The sequence below is a fragment of the Agelaius tricolor genome, unplaced genomic scaffold (genome assembly GCF_023055355.1).
Source record: "Agelaius tricolor isolate 1412-34295 unplaced genomic scaffold, bAgeTri1.0.p SCAF_1, whole genome shotgun sequence".
Classification (NCBI taxonomy): domain Eukaryota; kingdom Metazoa; phylum Chordata; class Aves; order Passeriformes; family Icteridae; genus Agelaius; species Agelaius tricolor.
The window spans coordinates 45,084,424-45,104,164 of record NW_027269261.1 but is presented as its reverse complement, the minus strand read 5'-3'; the positions used below and the strand labels follow the sequence as shown (position 1 = coordinate 45,104,164).

Genomic DNA, 19,741 nt, shown 5'->3' with positions numbered 1-19,741 from the left:
TTGAAACTCAGGTTCATGTCTGTTGTTGCATACAAGCATTTCAAGTCTTCATGTAATCAGTATTTTAAATAGCACCAGGTATAGGCAAGAGCTTTTTCTTGGTTTTTTTTTTTTTTGAAGAATAAGGTGGCATCCCAAATGGAAATGTGACAGTGAATTGTATTGACAGACATCTCTATAGTGTTGTAAATATGTTGGACTCAAGCTAAAATAATTACAATGCAGTCTTTGTCCAGCTGATAGGAAGTCTTTGTGGAGGGTCCCAGAATCCTCCTGTAGACCTTTGGTTTGTCGGTCTCTGAAGGGCTTTTAGAAATAGATGAACAGTATTACTGAGTCACAGAATGGGTCAGGTTGGAAGGGACCACAGTGGGGCAGCTGGTGCAGCCATCCTAGAGCACCTGGCACAGGATTGAGTCCAATGGTTCTTGAACATTTCCAGTGAAGGAGATTCCACAACCTCTCAGGACAGTCTGTTCCAGTGTGCAGTCACCTGCACAATCAAGAAGTTCTTCCTCATATCCAGGTGGAACTTCCTGTACATCAGTTTTTTCCCACTGCTTCTAGTATAGTTTGCAACAAAGCTTACTGATTTAAAAACAAAGTTCAAGAATTTTTAGGTGCTGAAATTCTTGGTAGCTGTGGTCTTGATAAACCAGTATTATGTAGTCCAGTGCCTATTCTTTATTGTTTGTGAGTGGGTTGTGAGGTTTTTGTGTCTATGTGTGGGTTTATGTGGGGTTTGTTTGCTTGTTTGCTTGAAGTTTTTAGGTGTAGTGGTTTTCATGCTTGGGTTTTTGCACTTTCTAGTAGCTTGAAATAAATGTTGCCCTGTATATGTAGAGGAGCTGTAAATTTACTCAGAAAATTGTTGAGTTACTAATTTGTGAGGTAGTGAAGGAAAAAGCTGAAAAAAGCTGGTATTACCACAGAGAGTGTCATTGTAGCATCCTTGATGTCTCTGATGGTACAGGATATTGTACAGGGTTGTACAGGATATTGTACAGGGTTGTACAGGATATTATTATGTCAGAAGCAACACACTTATCTTTATCTTGTTAAAACTGAGTTGACTGAGTTTAAAGACACTTATACCAGTATCTGTGCAATTTGAGTTAGGAAGTAGTCTCTCCAAAATAGTTCTGATTTTCTCTTTAGTCTTTTTTCTCTTCCTACAAGAGATTCTTGAGCCCCAGAAAGCAGCCTGAAAGAATTTAATACATTTTAAAAGAAGCCATTACTTAAAAAAAAAGGAATTTTGAGAGAAAAAATAAAACAATGCTAAACCAAAATAATTATCATAACTGGAAATAACATAAATTCAAGATGGGGGAAAAAGAAATTCTCCTTAAACTGTACATCAGTTGCCTTCTGTTACACAAATGGTAACTGAGTTTTTTGTTTGTACTGAATTTTGTACTCAAAAGCAGTTATGTGACAAATGAAAGATAGCTTTTGAAGTAATGGTGGTTGTGCTCATTGAAGATGCTGTATATTTTCTGAGGATTAACCTTTGAAGTGACTATTAAAAAAGGATATATAGAGAGCATCAAGAGAGGGTTTTCTCTTTTTTTTTGGTTGCAAGTAATTTTAGTTGGACTAGCTTGTGTATTTAGACTCCTCATATGGTTAAAACCAGCTGCAACTTTGTACTTGAACAGTCAAAACAATGAGCCAGAACCCTTTTAATTGAAAATGCATTTGCATCTTGGCCCATCTATTTACATTCCAACACTTCATTCAATGTGAAGTAGAAAGTCATAGAAATGGTTCACTGCACATCTTTAAAGAACTGTTTAAGGATAAACAGACTTTGTCTTTGCTGTTTATCTTTGTATCTGATGTTTCTTCTTCAGAGATTTGTCCTCTCTCAAAATAGCTTTCCATTCTGTGTGGTTGTTAAAGTAAAAGCATAGAGAGATTAAGAGGGAAAACTAAAACAGTTTAGCTTAACATTGGTCCAAAACTACAACTGCAACAGTATTTTTGAACAAGTGTTTTTGTAGGGTAGAATGGTTTCACTTTGAATACCCTGTCTTTCTCCCTGCGGGTGCATGGTGGTGTTTTGTTTGGGTTTTACATGTATGTCTAGTAAATGTGCATTTCTGAGTTTGTAATGTTTGAATTGTTACTATAATATATTATAAATATTCATTTTTGTGCCAAAACACCTAACAGACAATTCAAGTCGCTGTTATTTGTATCTCTTTGATAATTTGCTTTGGATCTCCTGTAATTACAATAAGCAAGTTTTGAATAGTTGGGTTTTAAGTCTCTTTCTGTTGTTTAGTCCTGAAGAAGAATCTTCATCCTCTTCCAGCGATGAAGATGAAGATGATAGGAAACAAAGTGATGAGTTACTAGGAAAAGTTGTGTGTGTGGACTGCTTCAGTGTGGATAAAAAGAAAGCTCAGTGGTTTCCAGCTTTGGTAAGAGTTTCATCTTTATTATAATTTTGTACAGCTTTTATCTTTTTCTAGGCACTGAAAGAGGTGTGGGGTTTTTTCATTTTGGTGGTTTTTGTTCGAATTTTAGAATGTGTTTTTTCAAATTGGACTGTACAAAAACAGTCAAAGGAAATATATCTAGATGTGTTTGTTTAAAAAAAGGGATTGCTAACATGGCCTTAGTTTTTCCAAACAGCCAGAGCTTGTTGACCTAATTCTAGCTCGGCAGTGTGTTCAGTGATCACTATTGGACTAGAATTTCAGGGCTTTTTTCCTAGGCTATTGTATATCAATTTTCCAAATAACTGAGTTTTATCAAGGAAGGAAATATAAAGTACGGAGAGAGGGGAAGTTTAGTGATTACATAGACATGATTTTTCAACATTCAGTATAAACACACTGGATAATAAAATCAAATGTGTTTTTCTTGGTCATTACAGTAGGTAGTGAAATATTGACAATAAATTTACTTTAAAATTAAATTGTAGCCTTTTAGTACCAGTATTTTTCTCTTCCTTTATTCTGGCTTAAAGACACTTTTTAAGAAATCAACTTCTAAAAAAATATCACAGCTAGTCTAGTGATTGCATGTAGGCTCACTGATTGATTTGAAAATGAATATATTTCCATATGTGGTATCTTCTAGTACCATGCTTTTTAATTTTTACTTTATTTTTAATATTTGATTAATTCCTCCCTGGCAATGAAAGCTTAACATTTATCTAATTTGAGGGAGACTTGTGCTCTGCTTTTGAAACCATGCCGTAGAGTAGCATTTAATTCCTCTTGGTATGTGCAATAGCTCTCAATTGCAGCTTTCTGCTTGTCACCTGCTGTGTCTTGTAATGCAGTCCAGCAGCTTTCCAGTAGGAATTCTTTTGGTGACGTTTGTGGAAGAGAAAGAGTCACTGAAGTATTTTTTACAAGGGAGAGGGCAGAATGTACAGCAAGGATGGACCATGTTTGCAGGAGATAGCTTTAAGAGAAGTTTTCGGTGATAAACAAGAAAAATTGAGATGTTTCTTTGCTGAAAGCTGTCATCAGGAAGATGCACTATTACCTGCCTCACAGTTCACTCAGAGAAGTGGGCAGTGCAAGTGGCTTGAGCAGTTTTATGTCACACTGCTGGGTTTGCCTTTCTGCCATGCCAGATACCAGTTTCCATGGCCTGCTCTCTGAGAGGGGTTGGGCTTGCCTGTGGCTCCTGTAGTGCTGCTCAGGACAGCCCTGGGTCAGACCCTAAAGAGGAGTTGAATTGGTGCTTCTGCTCCAAAGATGTACTGAAGATACACATTGTTTCTTTGGATTTCTTTTGAAAATTGGAATAGCTTCTTCTTCATGGAAAGCTTCCTGCAACAAATGAAAAGCAGTAGGGGGATAAAGTTTGAGGGTGAAGCTTGTTAACTCTGAAATAGCTTATCCTAGATTAACTCTTACTTTAGTAATTAGGTTTATAGCTCTGCAAACAAACATCATACTGCATTTAACCAGAAAAGCTGTGCCAAAGAGTAGATTTATACCTCAAATAACTGCCTTTTTTCATTTGGCTTGGGTTTTTTTTTTTTGTTATAATACCCTTTCCAATAGCTATGCCTCTTGATTTTTTTACCTTGTAAGCAGGTTACCTCTACTGTGTCAACAAAGTAATCTTATCTTATTACTGTTAAATTTTGCATTAACTATGTGTTATGGTAATTTCATGAAAAATGTAATGAAAATTCAGGTTTAATATGCAGAAGAATGTGTATCTCAGCATTATTTCTTATTAATAATATTATGTACAGATACTTTGTGTATAAGCACAGAGGACATTGTGTAAGTTTATTATGTGAAAACAAGTTCAGGGATTAGTCTAAACCTTTACAGCAGGTAACAATTAAGATTAGTAGTGGAAACAAAGTACTTTGGAGATCATGCCTATAACCAAATTGATTATCCCTTACAAATTTAGAACTTTAGAAGTCTAAATTTGGTTAAAATTACTGTGAGGACTCAAGTGATTGACTGCATTGTTTTAACCCTGCATACATGTCTGGGTTGGTGGGGCTTTTGTTTGCTCACTTGTTTTTGTAAGTTCTGTGAGGAAGGGGGGAGTACAGTGACTAACTAGAATTGTAAAAGGGTCTGACAGTTGTTCCTTATGTCAAAGAGTGTGATTCAGTCTTATTCAAAGCCTCATAGCATTGTTTAGTTTTAATGTGTACTTAAGGGCTTTTGAAAGGTGCAGTGAGAAAATCTGCCTGCAGCATTTTCAGAAAATTGAGTTTACATAGGATCATCTCTTTCATCCTCTGACTCCAGTGGAGTTTGTTTTGCAAGGAAATTGAGAACTTGATTCAGGCAAAATTGTGGTGATGTTGCTTGATGTAAAGGCACTAGATGAGGTGATGGTAAGGTGTTTTCCAACCTCTGAATGGATTTCTAACTACTAAAATCTTGATGCTTCTAGAAAACCAGTAGCTAAAGCCTGAAGAGCCTTTCTCCATCTTTAAGGAGCTCGGAGTTTGCACTTGTCAGTTTAAAACAGAGGTTGATAATCATTGTCTTTTATCCTGACATTGCAAGCTGAATCTCAAGCGTAATTCCAGTTAGAAAGTTGTTGTTTCCTCAAGTAATTTTTTTGTAGGCTGTAGAATGCATTGAATTTTGCACCTTGGTCTGTTGAACTTTATTTGTCTTGAGGACCATATTTAGCCTATGCTTTGTGATATGTATTTATATCTATATTTATATCTATATCTGTATTGATATCTATTTCCAAATCACTTGGAACTTTTGACTTTAGCTCCTAAATGCTGCATAGGCAGTGACATATGTAAGGAGGGGGGAAAAAACTCAACTTTTGCCATTTAGTATCTTTGTCTTTGGTGGAAAATTAGGACTGAAAGGCAAAAGGTAGTATAAGAGAGAAGATGTACTTACCTGGTATAACTTAGGGCTACAGTCATTTGCTGCTCCTTGAGGTTTTGTAGCAGCCAGAATTTTCCTGACTTCAGGGAACTATGTACAGTATGAGATATCAGATGAGTGATGGAGAGGGGTTGCTTTTCTGTGTCATCTCTGGCAATTCAATATATATATTTATTTATATAATTGTTAATTAAATTCTTGATGCTTTTTGATTAGTGACTTGTATCCTGGTTTAACAAAACTGAAATAGCTTTTAAAATTGCAACAAATAATATGTTGTCTCAGTGCTAGACTTGATTAGTCTACTTCTTGAGTTAAAGAACCTATCATAATACTTGCACTTGAGGTGCTCTTCTCTCCCAGGCAGATTACTTGTAAGTCTTCCCTTATAAAATTACATTTCATAAATCCTGTTAGCTTTTGGTTTTGACACTGTGTGTGATCACATCTTTGCCATTTCCAGAAGTTTTCAGAAGAAGTCTCTAAGTAAGGTGACAGCAGTTGGTGAAATTTCCGTCCTTTTGGGATGAGGAGTATAATAAGCTATAGAGACATGACAGATTGACATTTTGTCAGAATGCTGTTCTTATGTTTCTGGCAGCAGCCATCGGTTTCCCTCTAGGAGTAAGCATGACCTCATGCATTCAGTAATTTCAGGAGGTCATCACTCCTGTGTTTTAGGGGATCTCACTTGCTCTCATCTCAAGGTTGCCAATGAGAAATGAGCACAAAAGCTTTTAGAGAAGCACTGCTATTTACTATTACTCTCTTGTTTTAGCTTTTTCTCTCTAAACTTTGCAATTGTAATATCTTTGCAGGTGGTTTGTCCAGATTGTAGTGATGATATTGCAGTGAAAAAAGACAATATTCTTGTTCGCTCATTCAAGGATGGCAAATTGTGAGTAGGAATATTGAGTTTGATAATTGAACAAAATTTATACCTCAAGTGAAATGTAATATGAGATGTGTTGGTTAAAGTATTAATAACATCAGTAAGCTCAGTGAATTCCTGCCAAGATTTTTCTAATGTTTAAAAAACTGTTAACAGCCTACATGGTGATGAAATTAGTCTTGAACTTTGTCATTATTACTAATGGCATGCATAAATCTATCTGTCTTAGTTTTACTTCCATTGTTAAAATTGTGGGAAACCCAGCAGTATTACGTGACTTCAAGAATGGCCTGAAACTCTTTCCTGCTGAGGTTGGAATAGAGCAGTGCTTTTCAGGGACATGGCTGTAAGCTTATCCAGCTCCAGAAGGGTCGGTGGGGATGTGTGCATGCCTGCACGTACACCACGTGCACACACAGAAATCCTCTTTCTTGTTGGAAGGTACTAAGGCATATGTTTATCTCAGTCTAGACTGCAACTGCATCTTATCGTGCTCCTTGCAAAGAGCTCTAATGCTACTCAAAGTAGGAAAAAGGATAGAGAAACATAGAAAACCAGACTGTCTGGTATTTGCAACAAAATAAAGAACTTTGTGTTCTTAAACTCACAACAGTAGAATTCTTTTTCTAGGTTTTAGTTTTTATTTCAAAAGTTGCAGCTATTTATTGTGATTGGTTCAGTTCAACACAATGTTTTGCAAGAAGGATATTTAAATATTTAACAGTTTTGTTGTGGTTTAATTACTTATTAAGTCTAGGGTATTGCTTTACCATTTGATAGTTTTTCAGGCATCAGTGCGCATCACCCAAGGAACACACATAAAATGTATGCACACAAGCACTTACCCACCCCCCTGTCCTCCAGAGCTGCAATTCAGATTTGCTTCCTTGGTTGTAGACAAAGTAGAAATCAGAAAGTGCTTTGTTCTTTCAATTTGAAAGTCTTTAATTTCATATTGACAATTTACACTAATACTCATTTAAGCAAGGTAGGGTTCTAATTAATGTTAAATTAATGTGAGGGTTTAAAGTATTACATATATGGGAGATTCCAGAAACTACCTGTTTGTGGAAGTAGCATGCTTTCTTTAACATGCAGTGAATTCATATAGTTTAATCATTTTAATGTAAAAGTTTTGGTTTTAATCCACTAACACTGTACCAGAGTAACACTATAGAATTGTCAAGATATACTTTGTATGCTTCTTATGTGTGTTTAGTAAGTGTATTATAATCTTAACGGGAGCTTTGTATTGTATAGTTAGTTTACCTTTAAAATATTTTAAATGTTTTTAACACTTTCTAAATTCTCCAGTGTTTCTGTGCCAAGAAAAGATGTCCGAGAAATCAGTGAAACTTCACCAAAGCCTGACGCTTTGTTAAAACAAGGTAAAAATAACTTTCTGTGAGAAACACTTGTATGTATTTGCTTAGTTACATGAATCACTAAATCTATGGCAGATTGATTCGTGTCTTAAAGATCCTAAACTAGTATCTTCTGTTACAGAATAATAGATTGAAGGAGAGCACTTACGGAAAGTTAGAGAAACTTTTTTCAAACAAATAAAACTTAACTAAATAAAAGCCCCCAAAACAGCACCCCACTTGCTCTGCACTGGCTTTAAGTGAAGACATGCCAAACATGCACACATTGGTTCTATACATTGTATTTTTCCTTTTGCTTTAGAACTTTTTAGAATTATTCTCACAGTAGTGCCCCTAATAATTGTAAGTTGCCTTTATGAGCTTTGAAAATCTGGAATTGTGGGTGCATTTGAAAGTTTAAGCTTGTGTGATGAAACTCTTAAGAGTTAGCTTGTGATTATTTCTTCCTTCTTGCCCTCCATTTTTGATATATATAAACTGCAGTGTAAACCTCTTGGATAGGGGTTTCCTCAGTTAAATTTTCATATATGCCCTGTGCAGAAGATCTTGTTTGTGTCTGTAGAAACTAACAAGGTAAAAATACTAGTAATGTCTCTGAGTGCCTTGATGTACAGAGAACACTAGGCCAGTTGACTGGATAAGACAAATAAGGATGGACAACATGGAGTGGTTGTTGAGGATCTTTGAATGTGGAGAGGAGTTGTTAGTTAGCAGTCTTTCCTTCTCCTTTTCCCTATCACCCCTCATTACTGTTTTTTTAATTGAAATATTTGTGCAAACTTGATACTTCCTGCAGTGCTAACAGAGGCTGGTTCTTTTACAGCTTTTGACCAAGCACTTGAATTCCGTAAAACCAGAACTGTTCCTAGTAACTGGAAAACAGAATTGAAAGAAGACAGCTCCAGCAGTGAAGCTGAAGAAGAAGAAGAGGATGAAAAAGAAAAAGAGGATAACAGCAGTGAGGAAGAGGCAAGTGAAGTTAGTAAAGGGCATAGTTACACAGCTGATAAAAATTAGCAGGGATATACATATTTAAGCAGGCCTTTTTAACATTAGGGGACATCTAACATGTTAACATAGGCAACCCTGTTAACGTAGGCATTATTGAGTAACTGGCTCTTTCCCTGATCTGCCGAGGAACTGCTCCACTCCATGCTATCTCTCTGGCTACCCTGTGTAATGAAGCAGAACTTTCAATCAAGACATTAGCCCCCATGCACTCCACTTCCACCTTTCTTCTTTTTTTTTGTCCTGCAAGTATGGAGTCCCCACCTAATGCTTGGTTTTCTGATCATCTATTCTTTACCCCCAGCCTTTTGTCCAGAAAAAAAAAATCAAGACCAGGAAAGAACTTCATTTCACAGCTGGCTGAGAGGCTGAAAGAGAGACTTTTGAGCCTTTTACTTCTCTGTACCTTCCCGTGGTACTCTAAATCTCTATCTGCCATAATCACTTTTTTGTCTCACTAGGGTTTGAGAGCTGTTCTCTTAATTTTCAAGCAAGTACCAGTAGTGCAGCAGACTTAATTTCCTATTAGTAGGGGAATTGTGAAGAAGAAACTGAACTAGTTTGGGTCTTAAATGGTTGTTAGGGTCCTTCCCTCAGTCCATCCTCTGTGGATACTGTGGCTCTGGCATACCAGAAAATAGTGTTTCATCTTCTAGTCATTCATTTCTTTAAAATATGTTGGGAGACTGCAAAAGTGTGAAGCTATGACTTTGCCACCTGTCCATGCTTATAATTTCTTTCTGCCTCCTCTTTAAGCTCTCAGAAGATTATCCAGCTCTGATCAAAAGTTTGCAAGGGGCAGGCAGTCCTTTGCTTAGTATTTTGAGAAGCAAGGAATAGTTCCTTGGGCTCAATACAATTTCTGAACTTTGTCAGCAGGTTCATGTTCAGCCATGAACATGATGCATGGAGGCAGGTTTGTATCTATGCAGAAGGATGCATCATCTTTATAGTGATCATTCCTGCACTACTTTTAGGTGAAAAATACAGAGCCTTTAGCTACAGCATTTGTAAACATTTGACCTTGTACTCTTTCAACACCTTCTCCTGAGCTCCTCTTAGCTGCATGTTTGTTTGTTTGAGCTAATCTTTCCATGTGCTAGACATGGATTTCATCTCAGACAAATATTTTGGAATTTACTGTATCACCTCTTGTGATAATCTTTTCCAGTAAACAGTGATTTCAGTCATTTGTTGAACTAGGAAGTTTCTAAAACAGAGGCAAAATATTTTTTTTTCACTTCTCTTTTTTCTTCTTTGCTCTCCTTGGTGGTCAGTGGCATGTGTGTCTCCTCTCCACCCATATTTGAGCAGTTTCTGCAGCTTCTTCTCTTGTTTTTGTTATTTTGTGCCTGTATCCTCCTGGTTGTCAAGCAGCATCTCTTCCCAAACAGGACCTGTGGGCCTGCTCTTGGGACTTTAGCCACCTGCAGGTTGTTTTACTGCTTCCCAGGACATGATGGCTTCCCCCAGCCCATCCTTGTGGTCCTACTACCTGTAAACCAGAACAAAACAAAACAGAAAACCCAAGCTCTTAAAGATGTCACCACGGACTTCAAAAATAGATACATCTGTCCCATATGTATGTTCACTCCATTCTGTATATACATACATAGATGCTCTTCTATATCTCATATCTATATACATGCTTCCATCCTATATAGATAGGAGTTGACATGCAAATCCTCTGTACTTATCTTCTGAGAAAAGTAGTTGCCTTTTTGTTTTTTTTTTTTTCCCCTAATGGAAGAGACTGGAAAATGGCCTTCCTTTGCTTTCCAAAATCTGACGGTAGGTAAAAGAGTTGTCAAAGACCCTCTCTCCCAGTGCTGTGCTATGGTACTGTGTTAATTTGTGTTGCAAAAAACATGTTTTTGTTTTCCTGGATTTTATTATCCTATGTAGAAGCCACTTTGTTTTAACTTGTAGCATAGACAGATACATTAGGGACTGCAGAGTGACCCGCTAGCACTCTGGTTGTGTAACTTGAAAATAAGCAAATATGACAGTGTGATATGCCTGCTTCAAAGCATTATCTAGGAAACCCTGTTGTCTAAGTGGATGGAGAGATTATTAACAGATACTATTAGTATAGTATAATACATACTGACTCTGTAGAGATTCTGAGAAAGTGTAAATGCTTTTCAGAGGCATGCAGGGTCCTAGGCTTTCCATGTTAGCACACTTCGTAGAAAGTTACTTTGTTCTCTACTGGAAAAATAATTAAGGAGTGTTCATTGACTTGCCATTCTGGCACCTCTGTGAATTATCACATTAGAGATGTAGGAGTACCCTTCAGGCATTGGATTGTATAGTGGGAAAGGAGTGTTTTATTCAGCCTCTTCATCACCTTTACCTTATTTCCCCCTGTATTTAAAAAGAAAACATTCCTTCCTCAAAATATTGTTGGGTTTCCTGAAGGTTTTGTTCAGTGACACCTGTCACCCCTCCCCTGAATGTTCTGCAAGACTAATGTCTTATGGCAAGTTTCTTCTTGTTGATGAGGAACATGAGAAACCCAAGTAGCTGCTCATGATCTATTTTCCATGATCCAGCAAATGCTGGTAAAAGTCTGTTCCAAGTACCTGCTGTGGGAGTTGAGAAAAAAAAATAATTAAAAGAATTATGCAGTTTTGGAATTTTATTCCCCAAGTAATTTGTTCTCCATGGCCTGGGGAATATGAATATTCTTAATGTGCTTTTATCTGAACTACATGCAGAGCTGCAGCACCACCTTGTACCTGTCAGAGAAGAATTGGGCTAGATGTGCCAATCTCTGGTGCCCCTGCCCTGTGAAAAGGCTCTCTAGTATATTGGTTGCAGTTCTCTACCCAGCCCATCAAAGCTGCCTGCTCTGAGCTCTGCTGGCACACTGGATGTCAAATGCCCATCATGTAATGCCCCTCGCAGAGCCTTTCCTCTTGCATTGCCTTTGCAAGATTGGAGTATTTTCCTTGCATTTCTGTTGGTAATTATACCTGAAGGGCAACTGTTGCAGCATATTGTGAATGCTGGTTCTTAATTTTTTTGCCTGTTTGCTCTGATGTTATCCAAGTGCATTTAATGGGTAAGAGGAAGTGCAGAATAAGAAAAAAACCCTACTCCTTGATAACAGTTACAGCCTTTCCTGGCCTTATTTTCAGCTGTACATCTCTATATTAAATAGATTCAGTAGATGTTGGAGGGCTTGAGGTTTGTTTTTGTTTGTGTGTGTTTGTTTTTCCCAGTTCTGTTTAGTAATGATATTCTGTTTCAGTTGTTTTTTTCAGCTGTCTTGGTGTGACTTTAAAGACAGTATGTTTTTTCCCCTTGCTTCAGGGTAGGTGAAGCTTTAATATTTAGCACAAGGAGACTGTTGAAGAATGGAAATTAGAAACATGGAATGCAAATACACCAAAGAAAAATAATTTACTTTAGATTACTGAATAACTAGTTATTTTTGGAAACTCTATGGGTAGTATTAAAAATTAATCAACTCATATTTGGTGTATTGTTTTGCAGTAGCTCAGTCATCAGAATTTGAAATATTAATATCTTATTGCTACTAGTTGTGGCAAGCCCCATTTCCAAAAGAAATTATGAGATGTTAGAAAGTAAGCCATAGTGCTTTGTTATGAAACTCCACTGTTTATTAATCTAAGTAAATCTAATACAAAGGTTTATTAGTGCCATGAACTGAACTTCCAAAATATCCATTGTTATTTCAGTTCTGGGATTGATCCTGCTCAGCACGCGCCCAGCTGGTGCCCCATGGCAGTTCGCATGCAGTGCCATTGGCTGCGGTTTGCCAGTGCAGTGGATTAGAACTCCTAAGAAAGTGCAAGCACCATTTGCTCTTTGACTTCATCTCTGGAAGTGACGTAGTCTGTCCAGGAACCAAGGAGTCACTTAACTGCAGTAGAAATAGAGCTGAGATTTCTGATAGAATCTCTTGATCATTAATAGCACTGTCTCCCAGACTTTCTGCATAAAAGGACGAAATTGAGAACACCTCTTGATCTATGGTATCACTTACGATACTTCAGTGATCAGTCAGAAATCCAATCTCGATGTATGTTTACAGTCAATGTTTTATGTATTTTGAAACACTGTAGTTTATAAAACTTGGTTTCATGTGGCATAGCACTGAGAGCATGTATCTCTCTGTGCCATATCCTGTTTCTGACTATAGTAAAACAAACTTAAACATTTAAACCTAAATTATCACTGCCTTATATTTCTTAATGAAGGAGTGTAACTCAAAATGGTGACAGTTTTCTTGCATGCATTGCTTTAAACAGGAGGAAATAGAGCCATTTCCTGAAGAACGAGAGAACTTTCTTCAGCAATTGTACAAGTTCATGGAAGACAGAGGTAGGCATCTTAATGAGTAGTAATTTGAAAAACTGAGCCTGTAAACTAGTGGTGCTTTGCAGTACAGTTTTGGAAACAGGGAAATTGTATTTTATGCCTTCTGTCTTCCCTTTTATTTGGAAGATGAGTCTGTCACTTGACTCATCTCCTAAAATGCAGTCCCAGATTTCTGCTTTCAGAAATAAATGGATATATATAAATATCTATCCTATTATGTTTTGCATATATTGTACTGTGTTTGCTATAGTGTACTTATAGTGTGTATAATCAAGCATTTAATAATTTCAATCATATTAATTTATATTCTCAGTTTAATAACTTTAAAATACTGACACATACATCTTATGGAAAAATACATTTACTTTGTGCTAATTTTCTTTCGTGAATCCTGATAACTTAAGTGCATGAACATTATCCATAGACTGAGATGTTCTTGAAAGCCAGTCATTATGTTAAATATTTACCAGGTTTTTATATATTGCAAGAAAAGGCAGGAGTGAGGGTATCTGTATTTAAATTACTATTATAACTGGTTAAATTAGTATCTTCTTATTGCCATATGAAATGAGTTAAACTGTTCACAAAAGATAACAATGTGGTAGCTACTGCTAGTACAGTAGCATAGGAAGTTTCAGCTCTTGAAGCATTATGGGCCTGCTCCTGTTGAGAGTTGGTTTGGGTTTTTTTAAATCAGTGAAAGGACTATTGTAGTTTCAGATGTAATTGTTTCAGTGGATGAAATAAAAATATGTACAATATAGTTAGCAAGAAAATTTGCATCATTTCTGCATGTTCAGTAATGTATGGAAGAATGTGTATATATATGCATTAAATAACATTATATATATGCATTAAATAACATAACCCATTTTCTCTCTAGTTCAGTAAGACTGTAGAGTTTAAGTTTCATGGAAAAAAGTACCAGATGCAGGAGATGGAGTTTAAAATACTGTATTTAATAGTAGTGCATGTGATGTGAATTTCATGTTATTCTGAAAAAAATATTTCAAAACACCCTAACAACTGTTTTTGTTACCCAGGGACTCCCATTAACAAACGACCTGTATTAGGATATAGAAATTTGAATCTCTTCAAATTATTCAGACTTGTACACAAGCTTGGAGGATTTGATAACGTGAGTATTAGTATGATGAGTACTCCAGAGCCATAAAACCTGAGGATGCTGTTTATTATTGTGAAATAATTTATTACTCTGTGAAGTACTGATAAATAACACAGGACCATTAGATGTATAAGTTTTCTACTATGACTGCATAAGACACCTTGTAGCTCTAAAAACGATGTTTTAACATGAACCAGAACTAGTTAGAAGCTAAACAAATTACACATCTACTCAGCATGTTTAATTATTGCTGCAAGAAAAAATCAGCCAGCACGTGTGTTTTTGTAATACTTCAAGAAACATTTGTCTGATAAAGTTGTTACCTCCATGTGAAAGGAGTCACTGCTCAGTAAAATCTCAAAGACAACCAATTTAGTGGCCTGATGTGAGGCCCTTCATTTCTATTTATTCTGAGCAGTGTAAAGAAGAATTTGAGACTGGTCTTGGGAGGAGTAATTGAAATACATTGAATTCATGGCCAAGCAGATTCTGTTTGTGCTTTGAACTGCTTCCCATGAATGTAGCCTGACAGCTGAGGAGGTCTGTTTGTGCAGTGATGCCTTTCTGACAGGCAGGACAGGATGTGGTACTGGGGTATTGCAGTACATCTGCTTTACCTTCACAGATGGTTAGAAATGAGCACGTCACGGATCTTTGTCACCAAAGGGCATGCTAAGGACATAATGAAAGACTGGTAGGCACTATGACTGGTGCAGTACTACCAGGGCTCAGTATTGTTAATGCTTTGACTTCTTTTTTTCTTTCCAATTTAATTAAAATTCTAGCTCTGATAGTTAAGAATTTAAATATAAAATAAAAAGAAAAAATGATGTACTGATTTTTCTGGTAGCTATATTTTCTTTCCTCTGTTTTATTGCCACCTGGAGAGGAAAGCCTGCTGTGGCTTGTTGCATTGCAGAAATGCTAAATTGCTTAAAGTGATTACATTAGACTGCAGTTTGCATTACAGTGAAATACTGCCTATGTGATAAATAGTAATTTTATAGATCAGAGGAAATTACTTATATTTATTTTCTGAAGCTGTAAACTTTATCAATTTAGGTTTTTTGTCAGTGAATTAATTCAAAAACAATGACTTTGTTGTCTTTAACAGATTGAAAGTGGAGCAGTATGGAAGCAAGTTTATCAAGATCTTGGAATCCCTGTATTAAATTCAGCTGCAGGATATAATGTTAAATGTGCATACAGAAAGTAAGTAATAAAGCCATGTAGTTTATTCTAAAACTACAGTGAACTGAAGTGATGCTGTGTTAGGGGTAATATACATGAACTCTTTGTTTATATAACTCTTTGTTTATAATACAGTTTTAAGGCTTTAAACCTACTGGCCATGTTTAGCTTCTCTAGGTTGGATTTTCCTTCTTTAGTCAAACTTGCTTATCACAAAACAATTTTTTTTTTTTTAGATATCTCTATGGTTTTGAAGAATATTGTACATCAGCTAACATTGAATTTCAAATGGCATTGCCAGAGAAAGTGACGAACAAGCCTTGTAAAGACTGTGAAAAAGAAAAAGAATTGAAGATGCGTGAAGAACCAGAGCAGGATGCAAAAGAGATAAAAGTGGACAAGGATGAGCGCAAGCAGGAAGAAGTAGCAGTAGTACAACCAGAAGAAAAAAACTCAGCTGAGAATGATAATGAAAGTAAAGAAAATGATAAGCCCTCTGTTCTGGTAATATATTTTAAAGTTCGTCTTGTATCTTGTTTATAAAGTCTATTGATGTGTTAATAACCATGAATAATATAAAGATTGAAAATTCCATGAGGGATTTAAACTAAGACAAAAACTCACTGTAAACCTAATTCAGAACAAGACATTTGAGCTGTATTTATCCTAGGTGCCTGTTTTAGGGGGTCATGATGTCAAAATGTCTGACTTGTTAGAAAACAGCTCGAACGTTCCACTTGTTTGAGGGCCTCCTGGGTGAAATGGAGACTAATTAGTGTCCATCTTTATCCTTATCTGGGTACTGCATGCTCACAGCTGTATTGCTGATATTTTCATTATCCATTTAGCTATGCTTGTAAATACTCATAATAATACTCATGAAAAGTAACTGCTGTTACTTTTTTGTTCCCATGAAACCAGTGAAGCTCTGCAAAGACCTGGGCCATATTATGTACACATAGTCTAATGTAGCTTAGTGGTCCAGAGAAACAAATGTTTATAGCTTTTCACAATCCACTGTTGACTCAGTGGCTTTAGCAGAAGAAGTTCAGGGCCATAAATGGATGTGCTACACTGTACAGGCCTCAGAGTTTGCAGTGGAAGCAGTGTGGCTCCTCAAGTCAGTGTGCAGCACAGCTGTAATGTGGGCTGCTGTTCTCTGGGAGGAATCTCACACAGACCAGTATGGGTATTTCTGCATTCTAAGTAAAAACATGCTTTGTGAAATGTTTGTCTTTGGGATTGCTTTGCAGTCCAGGTCTAAGAGCTGCAGGCCTATATCATTGTGATAAAACAGGCCAGGACACTGGCTGCAACTTTAAACTGCTTGGTTTAGCTTAAGACTTTCAAAAGGAAAAGCAGCAGAGGTGCTGTAATTTTAGGACAAGCCCCACAATAGCATTGTTTTGTTCTTATGACTTCAGTGTGTTTTGCCTGTCTTTTCTTAAATCCTTTGTTTTCACCTTGTGAGTTAACTAAAGGTTTTGTTATCCTAGGGAAACAAAAAAAATTTGCCAGATTCTGTGTTTATTCAGCCTGATCAAGAAAAGGACTTAAATGTAATCAAAACTGAAGATGAAATCAAATTGGAGGATAAAGAGGAGGAGAAGATCAAAGAAATGGAAAATCCTACAGTAAATGCAGATGCTGAAGAAAAGGAAAAATCAGGGTAAGTTATGCTGTTTCTAATCAGATGAGACATAGGTGTTTTTTAAATTTTAGTCTTCTAATTTGAACTTCAAATTAGACATGCCGTTGTTAACTAGACTTGTATCTTCCAGAGACCAGTGTGTTCATAACTTGGTCATGGTTAGGGCATTCAAGTTCATTGATCTCTTTTTAAAGGAAAAGGCACCTTAAGTTTTACAGGTTCCAGACCTAAATGTAAGCTAGTGAGAGCAGAATATACAAAGCATAGGTTACTATTTGATTTAATACAAAAATATTGCAGTCATTGCCAGGAGTATTTTTATGCTTGATTTTGATACAAGTATAAGGCAAACTTGTGGTTTGCCACAAGCTTTTGCTTTTGGACAGGGGCATGTAACATGGGAAAAGATGGAAGTACCTTGCATTGCTCAGTTAACAGCGTTGCTGTTGAATAGGCCTGGTTGTGGCAGGAGTCTTGTGCAGACCTTCAGACAGGTGTTTTGAAAGTAGGAGATGGAAATAATAGGGATGCTCAGGGCCATCTAATCAGTGAGTCTGTGTGAATCATTTGGTTCATGGAATGGGCAGGTTTTCCTGTTTCAGTGCAGGAAAACCTCACAAGTGTTTTTTAGCAGCCACACAAAAAAATTACAACCAGAATATAGTCCTCATTAATCCCCAGTGTGTTAACAATTTGTATTCTTACAATTAAAACTCTCATACAGTATGATTTCTAGTATTAAGAACACAACAATTCCCCTTAGAGGTCAGATAGATCTCTTTTAATACAGTATTTATCTTCAATAAAACCCAATAACAGATGCTTAAGGGAGAAGCTGTTACAAGAGGGAAAGCAGATAATGACACCTCCTTATACTTTCGCAGCAATCTGTTTATCAAGGATGTGTTGGGTTTTGTTGGGTTTTTTGTAGTTAATACCATCTGTTGCCTGACCAGTAATTCCTTTGTTCATTCCAGCAATTTTGTTGATTAATAGATCTGCTGTTTTGTCTTGATCTTCTGTCTAAATATCATTAGATCTTAATGCTTCTTCTGGCCCATTAAAAGTTGTGGCCAGAATGTCACGGTTTAGTATATTGATTTCTGATTCATTGGTAGTAGTTATTTTATTTTGTTTTAATTTTGATTTTTTTAGTGGATTCTGGGATGATCCTTTTGTAAGAAGTTTTTCTCCTCCTGAATATTTTCAGTGAGATTTCATTGGCAATTTCTGTAACTCAAAAATGCAGAATACAGAAAAAACAAGTTTACCTGAATTCAGTTCAAGAGCCTTTTCTTTATGGATGTGATTTTGTTTGTATCCTATGTAAACTTTTCTTTTTTAAAATACTAATTGCTAGACTTTGTTGCATTTGCTATTTTTAATGTGAACTAGATGAGTTGTACTTTAACGGGTTTGCAAGATTTTAAGAATTATTAAAGACTGATTTTACAATGCTGCTTTCAAAATATGGAACTAAATAGATGGAAAACTTTGCAATGCTCAGAGAATAGCAGTTTTTAAAGTTCTCTAAATTCTGGATTTGTATGTGTGTATGCTTGTGATGTTACTTTATATTTATTTATATACCTGAAGAGTATGGTGGCTTCATGCTTACCATGCTGCAGCAGTAAATGGTACATGAAAAGTTAGAAGCTGCATTTGCTTTTCAGTAATCCTTTATTTTAATTTTTTTTAAGTTGGGTTGTTTTTAATCCCAATTCATGTCAATTTGCATTATTTATTACATAAAAAATGTTATTAGTGTTCCTATTTTTTTATTTATGAATACAACAAAAATCTGTAGAGAATTTCCTTTTAAGTTTTCCCAATTCACCTGATAGCAATTGAGTGAATTCTTTTCCCTCTGCTCCTCCTTACTCATCCCAGTGGAAAAGTCTTCCAACTAGTATTTTTGCTATTATGACTCATGGAAGATTGTAATGAGTTGCTTAGAATGGAAAGAATAACTCTAAAAAGGGGTGTAGGTGGTGATGTGGTCATTGCTGGGAGGTATGCTGTGTTTGAAGGGATAATTTAAATTACAAAAGTTGAACGCTTATAGCAGGTAATTGTAAGTATTTATACGCAGTGTTACTGTAGTAGCACTGTTAGCATGATTACCTTTCCCTTCTACCCTCTCAGATTGATAGGGAGTACAAAATGCACTTGTATCAGCTTTAAAGAGCTTTTAAAAATGTCACTGTCATCCTAAGTGCTAACATAAAAGCTTAAAGGAAATTTATGGGGCATTGTATTAGATGTTGTACTTCCCTATACCCAACTTCATGGATTAGAAGTGGCAGAACTTATACAAAGGTGGAAATGCTGTGGTTGGAGGTATTTGTTGAACTGAAATGCAAAATGAAAACAGGCATTTTTTTGGTAGAAAACGAATCACACACACCAATACCTGAAATGTAATCAAAATAGATCAGTGTGAAATTCAGACTGAAATTTTGTTATTTGATGTATTTAAAATGTCTTCCTATATTTTTTTTTAAGTTATGGACCATTTGTCCTTCACAGTCCTAACAAAATAGCTAAACAAATTAAATCTAATGTTATATTAGGCAAACTTTTAGAGTTTTCCGTTTGTTTTTATATCTGTAGGACTTTGGACATCTTCATGTAGCTTACTTGTCTATAGACACAAGGAACCATTAGGATAGAAAAACTTCTGGGTTTCTTCTTGCTGACTTTCTTATGGGAGGACTGGATGTAATTCTCAGCTTCCAAATCTCAGGAAATACTGCTGGAAGCCAGGGTTGTTTATTTTCT

At 36.2% G+C, this 19,741-nt stretch overlaps 1 protein-coding gene across 4 annotated transcripts in view; it reads left to right on the top strand.

Annotated features, from left to right (window-relative positions):
* Positions 1-19,741, top strand: part of ARID4B (AT-rich interaction domain 4B) — an 88,424-nt gene that overhangs the window by 42,674 nt on the left and 26,009 nt on the right. For 3 of the 4 annotated variants that reach the window (XM_071432128.1, XM_071432109.1, XM_071432139.1), the window contains exons 8-16: positions 2,291-2,429; positions 6,176-6,255; positions 7,564-7,637; positions 8,458-8,603; positions 12,923-12,995; positions 14,036-14,130; positions 15,233-15,330; positions 15,546-15,813; positions 16,806-16,978. In XM_071432128.1, coding sequence (XP_071288229.1) covers positions 2,291-2,429; positions 6,176-6,255; positions 7,564-7,637; positions 8,458-8,603; positions 12,923-12,995; positions 14,036-14,130; positions 15,233-15,330; positions 15,546-15,813; positions 16,806-16,978 — 1,146 coding nt within the window. The remainder of the gene's footprint in view (positions 1-2,290; positions 2,430-6,175; positions 6,256-7,563; positions 7,638-8,457; positions 8,604-12,922; positions 12,996-14,035; positions 14,131-15,232; positions 15,331-15,545; positions 15,814-16,805; positions 16,979-19,741) is intronic. The other variant, XM_071432118.1, reaches the window with a different exon arrangement.